At 46.7% G+C, this 9,795-nt stretch overlaps 4 protein-coding genes across 4 annotated transcripts; 2 read left to right on the top strand and 2 right to left on the bottom strand.

Moving 5' to 3' along the window:
* Positions 1-1,033: 1,033 nt before the first annotated feature.
* On the bottom strand, positions 1,034-2,764 carry ASPBRDRAFT_49758 (terpene synthase family protein). The gene is made up of 3 exons (XM_067626411.1): positions 2,418-2,764; positions 2,031-2,361; positions 1,034-1,982 (listed from the first exon to the last, which is right to left on the bottom strand). Exons 1-3 carry the CDS (start codon positions 2,682-2,684, stop codon positions 1,342-1,344), a joined length of 1,239 nt encoding a protein of 412 aa, XP_067472729.1. The 5' UTR covers positions 2,685-2,764; the 3' UTR covers positions 1,034-1,341.
* Positions 2,765-6,159: 3,395 nt separating this feature from the next.
* On the bottom strand, positions 6,160-6,546 carry ASPBRDRAFT_201783 (uncharacterized protein; the record flags this gene model as incomplete). Its single annotated transcript, XM_067621602.1, has 1 exon — positions 6,160-6,546. The coding sequence occupies one exon, from the start codon at positions 6,544-6,546 to the stop codon at positions 6,160-6,162; it is 387 nt and encodes a 128-aa protein (XP_067472728.1).
* A 438-nt stretch (positions 6,547-6,984) lies between these two features.
* Positions 6,985-9,631, top strand: ASPBRDRAFT_212087 (cytochrome P450). The gene is made up of 7 exons (XM_067621954.1): positions 6,985-7,583; positions 7,640-7,822; positions 7,874-8,211; positions 8,268-8,389; positions 8,444-8,727; positions 8,796-8,897; positions 8,953-9,631. The coding sequence occupies exons 1-7, from the start codon at positions 7,208-7,210 to the stop codon at positions 9,150-9,152; spliced, it is 1,605 nt and encodes a 534-aa protein (XP_067472727.1). The 5' UTR covers positions 6,985-7,207; the 3' UTR covers positions 9,153-9,631.
* Positions 9,235-9,705, top strand: ASPBRDRAFT_565258 (uncharacterized protein). The gene is made up of 2 exons (XM_067627582.1): positions 9,235-9,576; positions 9,648-9,705. Exons 1-2 carry the CDS (start codon positions 9,317-9,319, stop codon positions 9,661-9,663), a joined length of 276 nt encoding a protein of 91 aa, XP_067472726.1. The 5' UTR covers positions 9,235-9,316; the 3' UTR covers positions 9,664-9,705.
* The last annotated feature ends 90 nt before the right edge of the window (positions 9,706-9,795 follow it).

Here is a 9,795-nt window from a genome sequence, read left to right as displayed (position 1 = left end):
TATAGCTGGTTATAAAAATAATAATATATAATCAATTATTATTGTTATTATAATAACAATCTTTTTTATCTCTGGGGTCGTCTGTCTGGGTATATATAATAATATATGAATAATCATATAAATAATTATATAAATATTATATAAATTCTCCTCTAGTGCAGCCTGGCTACTTTTGCAGCTTCTTTTTCTGGTTGGATATGGGACCTGTGCTATTAAGCTGATTATAGTCTCCTTAATAGATAGTTCTAGTCTAATATAGTAAATATATAAATAATACATTACATAAATCTAATTTTATTACCTATACCTCTGACAGTGCTCCTCACCTTAATTTCCTAGTCTTTCATAAGAAACGCATCCTTCAGGAGCATCTGCTGCCTTACGCGCTTTGAAAAGTAAGATATGTATGAGCTGGTACTGGCGGCGAAATAACAGGTATCTGAATTGTAATTAATTGCAAGCTACCTCTAGGCGAGATTCCTAAGAGCCCAGAACATTCAATACAAATAGTCAGTCTAGAATAAATATTCAAAGATATCCTAGTTTTTCGCCCGGAGACCATGGACGGCATCTAATAAGACCATCTTAGTAATCGTAATTGCTGGGTCAATAATAGGATTATTGATTCGGTTTCCCAATTATGATTGTTGGAGATTGGTATTATATCAGGGCTGTCTAATCTTGCCTAGAGACGGGAACCACCTGGAGGTAAGATATCTAGGCTAATTGTGACTTATTTCCCCCGATCAAGATTTATGCGCGGACTGAGATACTGCACAGTAACCATGCCACCTAAGAAGAATAAAGGTGGCTTGAAGGATAAACCTGCGGCCGCTAAATCCCCTATATTCACTAAAACCTAACTATATAATATAACCGGTATTACTTATGACAAGATCTTCTTGTAAAACCTGGATAACAATACCCCGGGGCTCGCAGACACACTATAGCTACTGTATATCAGGCATCTCCAGTGCCTATATGAGAGCGACAGCTCGGCGAAGCCGGTCATAGAGGAGTATATCAAGAGTCAGTGGATTAGGTTCATTCATTATCATCGAACAGAACCTGTTGAACGAGAATGAAGTGATATGATACTTGTTGGTTAACTTATTAGGTACAGTCTTTACAGGATGGGATGCCTCATATATAAATCCTGCACGGTTCATGCTCAGCACAGCCAATGATACTCAACAGGTTCTTGACGGGTACCCGCGGGTTACCCAAGCTACCCAAAGTTTGTATAATTTCAGCATAATCCTGATTAGCCATTGCGTGTATCTTTTGGTAATACGGGACTGTGAGGTAACTTGCCCAACAGTAGAAATATACTGTTCTGAATCAGTGTTCCAGCTTCTGAGTCGTTACGCGATACCTTTTCGTAGACGTACACCACATCATGTGAGATCCCGCGAACCCGGCAATAACGTGGCCACAAAATTCCTCGTCGCTGATTTCAACGGCCTCCAGCTTATTCCAAATTTCCAGTATCCTGAAAATAGCCTCAACACAGTTATTGTGCATCCGCAAAATGCGGCAAGTAGCCTCACGAAGAGAAGACTGATCTGAGGCATTCTTGTCCATTTCCCTCAACGCCACCACGACCGCGTTCATGGACTCATTATCATGCAAATCCTTCTCTAGGCCAATCAGATCATTCTGCAGACCAGCGGCCAAGCTCACAGCCCGCTGTAAATCAAATATTGCCGCTTGCTTCACTTTGTTTGGACAATATAAGTGACGAATTAGCGCAAAGAAAGGGGCGATACCTATAGTGCGCGCTCTAATTTGGAGGTAAGTATGCAGGCCTTTTTTATTACTATTGTCCTGGCGATATTCGAGTTCCCATATGAGTGCTTGGCACACGTTGGTTACCTCCGTAAGAAAATCCTCCGCCACAGGAACTGAGAGGTAATAGCTGCAGTGATTTCGGAACTGTGTCATGATATATGTCACTTGATTTTCGTGTGGCCTCAGGTAGACTATAACATTTTCAGTTCATCGGCTTAAATGGGTATTTCTAGCCTTACCCTCCAGGTCAACCTCTTTCTGTCCGAGAAGTATCTCTATAGACTGATTTAACGCCGCTTTCACAACAGGTGGCTCCGTCTCCTCGATAATGTCATCGATTGTGCAGAGTGTGCTCAGCCAAGCGGCCATGCAAATCTGAACAATTTCTGACCGCACATCTGGAAAAAAGAGCCTGATTGTTTCTATTTCAGCAGCAGCCCTTTGAAAAAGCTCGTCCTTGTCAGCTGCCGGGTCGTTCCGTATGCACCTCAGCAGGTTAACATGGGCTGAAGTGACTCTGGAAGTTGGAGACATTCCCGTGTTAGTAATTCCGTAATCAAGAAACCGGAACTGTTCCCACATTCGTAAGCGTTGCATATGCAGCATCCCGGTAGATGTATACTTGCCTGAAGAGTCATATCACATGCCTTGAGAACAATATCGCACAGCTTCATTGTAGGCTTGCCTCGGGTCCTCTCGTTTTGTGAAGCTGGAGGGTATAGGCCACTGGTCTGCCTGGGGCTACCTCCTTCGGTTGCAGAATTACGTCTCCAGGAGATAAAACACTTGGATGCTGAAAGTACGGAAATGATAATAATAAGAGCCAGCGGAATAATGATAGGTCTAACTGGATCTAAAGAAGGTCCAATGCCAGAGTCCCGCCAATAGTTCATTTTAAAGTAGTCGTGAAAATGTCACCAGTTATACTCGATTGGACTGCAGCACGCTTATACTTTATGGATGTCTATCAGTGAGGCCTGTCCTTATATATTATCGGTCTCCAACCTCACCAGTCTCAGTTAGTAGCGGTGAAATAAAGCGGTGCATAGAATGCAGGCTGGTCCTTTTTGCCTAATCCTGGATCCGCCGAAGCACCAAGGATGACTCATTGCTCCTTCAACCCTAAATGACCGACAAATCTTCCGACTTTTTATGCCCAAGATGTAAGGCGACGTGCAGCCCTCACATGAATGGGGACAGTTGCGTGGCGGTCAAAACAATAATTTGTAGGTATCGGCTAGATCGGTAGCAAAAATTCCATGAAAGCAACTACTGGCACTCCCATTGCATCTTATAGGTGATTTCCATAATTAAATCTTATAACGCCGTTCCCTGATCCACGCACTAATACTCCACACTTCCAGACTACAGAGAGATCATCTACAGGAGAATGGCTGTGAGGCATTTCTACTTCCTGGGGGGACCGTAATCCTCTTCGCGATCATTGAATGTTGACCCTTCAATAACTTCAATATTTGATTGCGGGACATTTTGCAATCATCAATGAGGACGGTACAGGTCTTTAGTATGCGTTCAATAAATCAAGAGCGCTAACTGCTGAGAGATATTGCTTTACATTGCCAGGCATATTTAACACGAGTCTCAAACATAATCTCCACCCTCGCCAATATCAATTATCATAGACGCTCGACCAATCCGCGGTATTCCAGGACCCAAGGGGGTACCTTACATTGGGAACTACCCAGAGATATATCCAGACCATTTGCGTAATCACCAACGACATTTCAAATATTACGGGTGTATATTTCCTTTGCAGACACCTTCTCCTTCACGAACAATATAAACTATATCATCCTTTACATGGGTTTAAGAACAATGAACCAGGCCTATTGATTGGTGTTTCTGAGACTTATGCTTGGCAAATAGCTCATCGGCTTTTTCCGCCAGCGTTCAGTCAAAAAGCCGTGAGACACTATGCTCCTACCATTCAAGAAGTTATTGAGGAGTCTACGCGCATTTTCGACAAGTTGGATTGCGATGCGATGGCGTGGAACGTCTATCATTATATGCAAAACTCGCCAGTCAACAGATCGGTAGGCTTGTCTTAGGCAAAGACCAGAGAAAATTTTCTTCTACCGACTGCTCACTGCATGAGCTTGTGACTCTCTTTGGCAAAACCCTACATCTCAACAAGACAGCTACTTATTGGGGCAAACGATAGCATAGCACCGGTATGCCATGCTACCGTTTGGCGATCCGAAAGCCCTTCGCCGTGTTAGACACCACTTTGCTAGTCTTATTGAGCCGTGTACTAATTCAGGAGAACCTGTGGCTCGTTTCCGTTGGACTCTGAGGATGATGTCGTGAAAGCTCTGAACATCATCAGCAGGACTTTGATCCTTATCCATCGTCGAAGCGGCTGGCGGTTAGCAGATTACGGTATACAGGCACGTAGTGCAAGGGACTGAAGCTGCCGCGTAAAAACCTGATACAAGGCTTGAAAGTTAAAGTGGCCCCCTCATCGTGATTGCAGACGTCGGCTCGCCTTACTTTTCCATTATTGAGTGGGTAGCCATTGTAATAGACGAGGTTGTCCTCGTCTGAAGAGTATAATGCACTCTCACCCCTACCCCCCCCCTTCCGAAAGTGTAGGAGTAGTCGGGTCTCCTGCTAGGGAAATCAGCAGGGTTGTCGATGCCCGGAGTGTGTTTGATTACGAATCGAAAGGGCATGAGGATTCCCATCCACCAATTAATTCGTCGATTGGTGTTTTCTTTGTATTGCTGCTGGGCGATGGCTTGGTGATCGGTGAGAACCTCGGTCCCCAATGGGGTTGATTCGAATATATGGCGCCACTTTTTCGCGGCGTACACAATGGGAAGCAGCTCGCGTTCCGTAGTGGTGTAGTTGCGTTCTGCATATGACAGTGACCGGGGGATGATTTGCACCGGTTGGCCCTCTTGGTATAGGATGGCGCCTATTGCTACCTGAGAGGCGTCACCGATTAGCTGGAATGGTGTAGCGTAGTCGATGTCGTATGTTGCCATGCTGTCGACGAGGTCGAACTGGGATTCGTGGGCCCGGGACCAATGCCAGTCCGCTTCTCCTGTGAGTTGGTAGAGCGGGGCTGCCACGTCAGTCAGTTTCGGGGAGTAGTCGCGGTAATAGTTGGCGAGCCCGGGGAATGACTGCAATTGCTTCTTATATTGGTTGGATTCGGCCCGTCAAGGATGGTCTGCACGTCAGGACAGGGGGTGACCTTTCCGTGCCCGACCTCCCCTTCCTAGGAATTTGACTTTAGTGGCGTCCCTAACCACCTTGTCTTTGTTTACTCGGCCGAGATTTTCCTTGAGGGTGCGTCGGACGGCGCTTTCCCGTTCTTCGAGTTGTTGAGGCGTCTCGCCGAAGATGAAGATGTCGTCAATGTAGCATGCCGTATATGCCCGGTGGTTGCTCATGACTTCTTCTACAAATCTCTGGAAGGCACTGCGGCCTGACGAGATGCCGAAGGGCATGACGATGAATTCGAACGCTCCACGACTATAGGAGAACGCTGTCTTGGGTTCGTCTCCGTCGCGGTTCCGAATGTGGTAGAACGCTTCTTCGATGTCGAGTATCATATACCAGTGTGAGCCTCTTGCTTTGTCCAGTAAGTCCGAGATAAGTGGGAGTGGATATCGCTCGGGTATTAGGATGGAGTTGAGTGGTCGATAATCGACGCACGGTCTCAGCTTGCCATTCTTCTTTGGTGCGTAAAGGAGCCTGGCAGGCCGTTGCGCGTGACTTGGTCGGATGCGTCCAGCCAGTAAGTTTTTGTTGATGGACTCATCCTCGGCCTCCTGCTCTTTGGCGGAGAGCTTGCGGGCTTTGCCGCTTTCTGGAAGGGGCCGGTGGTTCTGATTGCCAGAATATTGGCAGGGACTGTATGATCAATATGATCCCGTCCCAAGATGACCTCCTCCTGCAGTCCCTCGACAAGGTAGAGGCGCACGGGCTCGTCATCTATGCTGACGGTAAGCAAATGCGGGTGCTCAGCCAAAACTGACCCATTGGAGTTCAGTGGCAGGACGTGTGACGGTTGGACTTCCATCCCAGTTGCGAGGGACTTCCGGATACAGCTTACCGGGAAACCCGTGTCGAGTAGGGCGTCCAACTCTCGTCCATTTACGAGGACTCTCCGCGTTTGCCACATTTTGAAGTGGAGCTACTCTGACTCTTCTTCATCTTCCTCCTCCGTTTGCTCTCCGTGGGCGTGGCGCTTTGGTGGGCGACCGTCAGCAACGCTTCAACACGGGCCGCCTCGTTTCTCAGTGACGTATAATCCGCAATAGATTGGGAGTGGATTAGTCTTTCTTTGATTGTGGTCTTCGACTCTTGATAGAAGAAGGCTTGTTTGGCGGACTCGGGCTAGCAAAGCTGCTCTGCTAGAACTTCGAATTCTGCAGCGAAGGCCTGCACGGTCGTCGTGTGTTTGATTTGCGTGATCTTTGCTTGATCTTTGGCGTCTTGCACCTTCTTGGTCTCGCCATAGGTGGCTTGAGGTTTTGCAACCAGAACTTCCGGATTAGTGAGTAGTGTGGCGTCGTGCTCCACTGCTGCGATGAACCAGGTCATAACCTTGCCGGTGAATGCCGTGGCAAGGTAGGCGCACTGCGCCTCGCGGTCCCCGCGCAAATTCGGGTCTCGGACCTTCTTGAGCCGGAAATCCATCAGGAGTCTATCAAGCTCCTCGGTTTTCCCTGTGAACTTGAAGTCCAATCCATCCACGGAGGTAGTCCGGGCGTCGGAGGTCATGTTCGTGTCTTCCGCTATTTCGTCGTCTGAACTGCTATCACTGTCCGAGCTGGAACTGGACGAAGAATCGCGGGGGTCTGGGGGTTCCGGCTTGACTCGGGTCGAGGGCGACTCCGCCTTTACAGATCTCTGTTCTCCTATAGAGTCGATACTGGAGGGGCGTTGGGAGGTCGGTACTCGTCCACCGATCTGGCTGGCCTCAGCGTGGTCCTCGAGGTCAGTCAAGTAAGATGACTTTACTTTTTTTTTGAAAGCTCTGTCAGGACTTTTGACCGCTATTCAAGGTGTATTCAACAGGACAAGTATGACATGTAATTTATCCATGCACAGTGCTGTAGTCTCGTCAGGTCAGCTGCTTTATACAAGATTAGTAAGGACTAATATATCTCACCGCGCAGCTTCCAGTTTCAGTAAGGGTAGAAAGAAAGTACAAATTAGACAGAATACTCCTTGTAATAATCCATTCTCCATTACACATGACCCATTCTTGATCTTTTGCTAAGAAACCTATTAAAAGGTTCCTCATTTATGCAACCTACTCGCTCCCTTGAGACGTATCTGATCTTAGTTTTTCTATCTATAAGTGCCTTAGGTACCTCTATTATTTCTGGAAAAGTTTGATGGTTCAGTGTGAATGAGTTAAGGGATTACAGCCACAGTCATGACCCTGACAAACAGTATTCCTCTTCTTATAAGTGCCAGTTGCAGTGGTCTCTTGCTGCATTGCTTTGCTTTTCGTCGTGGGGAGTGGGACTCGGTCTCACCCACATTACTTCTCAGCTACGCTATAATCGCAGCGGCAGGCAGTCTCATACTTTCTGCCCGATCATTCTTTGTCACGGCAAGTTCCCATCTAGTCGGAATATGGTTGAGTATGTTGTTCTACCGCTTGTTTTTCCATCGACTTTCCAGATTTCCCGGCCCCTTTGCTGGCCGGCTATCCAATCTTTACGTTACATTTCTGTCAGCAAAAAATTTACGACTGTATGAAGAAACGCGACGGCTTCATGACAAGTACGGCGACTACATACGTCTGGGTGAGGTTGCTCCCGACATTACCATTTTCCTGTTGCTTGCTAATAATTAATTCAAGGACCTTCTGAGCTCTCCATTGCCGATCCCCAGGCGGTAAAGGCTTTATACAGTACAATGTCACCCGTGACAAAGGGGCCATTCTATACTCTCTTCGAGCCTAGGAACCCCCTATTCACTATCAGAGATAGAAATGCACACTCGGAAAGGCGGAAGATCTGGGACCGAGCATTTAGCACCAGATGTATGTCCTCCCCGAATGAGCGGTCCATGGACACTGACTAGGACAAAAAAGCCCTCCAGATGTATGAGCCACGGGTCCTCAAATATACCTTGGAGCTTATAGACGCCATTGAACAAAGGATTGGAACACCCATGAATATGCAGGAATGGTTCGCATTCTACTCTTTCGATGTGATGGGAGACATTACATTTGGGAAGGCATTCAACATGTTGTCGAAAGGTGAACCATCACCTATCCTGGGCACAATACAAACCACATTGGGTATAGTTTTTGGATACCTTGGCCATCTTCCTTGGGCGTTTGCGGTCTTCAAAAAGTTGCCCATTATTAATGGCAAATATAATGAGTTTTGGAAATGGGTCGCAAATCAGTTGGACGAGAGAGCTGCGGTTGGTTTAATATCGTGCCTGACCACACCAAGAAGTCTGCTAACTCGCAGTCTTAGAACAAAGAAGCGCAGGATGACGTCTTTTGGTGGTTGCTGAATGCACATCAACAGGGGCAAAAGACACCGCAGGATACCCTTGACCTTCAGGGCGACGCATTTCTCAGTATTGTGGCTGGCAGGTACGCTGGGAATTCTCATTTAATAGTGTACCTGTTACCTCTAACTGGTGGTAGTGACCCAAGCGCAACAGCATTAACCAATATTTTCTTCCATCTTGCTACAAACCGACGTTTAGCGCAAGAAATACAGAACATCATTGACCAGCTCCCACCTGCAGATTACAAGTCACTCATGATGCTTGATATTTTAGACGGTCTTATCAACGAGACCTTCCGCTTGCACCCACCAGCTCCGTCCGGTACCCAACGAGTTACTCCCCCTGAAGGGATGTTCATTGGGGAGAACTGGATCCCAGGAAATGTTATTGTGCAGGTACCATTGCACACCGTTTACCTTGGTACGTTCCAGGCCTCCCCAAAAAGAGTTCTATATACCCCAGCTAAAATGAATATTATACTTCAACAGATGACCGTGCATTTGATAAGCCTTTGGAGTTTCGGCCAGAGAGATGGACAACGCACCCGGAGCTCGTCCGTGATAAATCAGTTTTCATCCCGTTCAATGGTGGTGAGTGAAGTGTGCTAGACACATCTAATCAGGTATTGACAAACATACATTGCAGGGCCTTACGCGTGCGCAGGCAAGCAGCTCGCTTTGATGGAGCTCCGACTGGTAGTTGCAGGAGTTCTACGTCGATACGATTTTGCTTTAGCGCCATCCCAGACAGAGGAGAGCTTCTGGGCCCAGCAAAAGGATCACTACACACTTGCCCCTTCGCCACTCTGGCTACAATTTACAAAACGGGCGCGAGGGGTTCGTTGAGTGTGCAGTCTTTCCTTCTTGCCTCTTTTGGCCTCTTCGTATCTGCCTATGAAATTAGTAGTTCATAACCAGATTGCCCGATGCCTATACTGCTAAAGTGTTCTGAGTTGTGCGGCCACCTCTTATGTGACCTTTTTTAAATTTGTGATCCCGATCGCGCAGGGATGTTCGACACGGGCGGGGGTCACATTATTCCGCGCTCAGACCCGACAATCACCGAGCTAGGCGAAGCAGTACGAGATTTGGTTGGGAAAGCGAAGTGCACGGAATTGGCTATAAAGTCTGGAGATGGTATGATCTGGCCAGGTTTCGTGTCAAATACTAGAGGGTCCGCCTTTATCTCGGGGAAATCGCAATTCCTTTGTGTCCAAATCGCTAGAGTAAAACTGGAGCTGGAGCGGATGATGTATAATCTTGAAAAGCTGTATGTTACGCGTTAATTGGATTTAATAATGGCAATAAATAATTACTCACCAGTGCTTGAGATGTATATAGTATATATTTATATTAGCTGAATAGACTAGAAAGGGAACCCTTGTAGAGGATAATAGAGCCACTAAAAATAGGTAATTTAATAATAATATAAGTTAAGAAAACTATAAGATAGATTTCTAATTCTCAAAGATATACATGTACATTTGTA

This window comes from Aspergillus brasiliensis, assembly GCF_001889945.1.
Source record: "Aspergillus brasiliensis CBS 101740 unplaced genomic scaffold ASPBRscaffold_56, whole genome shotgun sequence".
Classification (NCBI taxonomy): domain Eukaryota; kingdom Fungi; phylum Ascomycota; class Eurotiomycetes; order Eurotiales; family Aspergillaceae; genus Aspergillus; species Aspergillus brasiliensis.
Note: the sequence above shows the minus strand (reverse complement) of the source record. Positions and strands in the feature narration are given on the sequence as shown.

Bases quoted from the DNA above. Each gene is read 5' to 3' on its own strand.
- ASPBRDRAFT_212087 (XM_067621954.1), top strand. From the start codon at position 7,208: ATGACCCTGACAAACAGTATTCCTCTTCTTATAAGTGCCAGTTGCAGT. The intron at 7,823-7,873 runs GTATGTCCTCCC...AGGACAAAAAAG, and splicing joins CCGAGCATTTAGCACCAGAT to CCCTCCAGATGTATGAGCCA. The intron at 8,212-8,267 runs GTTGGTTTAATA...TCGCAGTCTTAG, and splicing joins AGTTGGACGAGAGAGCTGCG to AACAAAGAAGCGCAGGATGA.
- ASPBRDRAFT_49758 (XM_067626411.1), bottom strand. From the start codon at position 2,684: ATGAACTATTGGCGGGACTCTGGCATTGGACCTTCTTTAGATCCAGTT. The intron at 2,362-2,417 runs GCAAGTATACAT...ATGTGGGAACAG, and splicing joins CATGTGATATGACTCTTCAG to TTCCGGTTTCTTGATTACGG. The intron at 1,983-2,030 runs GTAAGGCTAGAA...AAAATGTTATAG, and splicing joins GAAAGAGGTTGACCTGGAGG to TCTACCTGAGGCCACACGAA.
- ASPBRDRAFT_565258 (XM_067627582.1), top strand. From the start codon at position 9,317: ATGTTCGACACGGGCGGGGGTCACATTATTCCGCGCTCAGACCCGACA.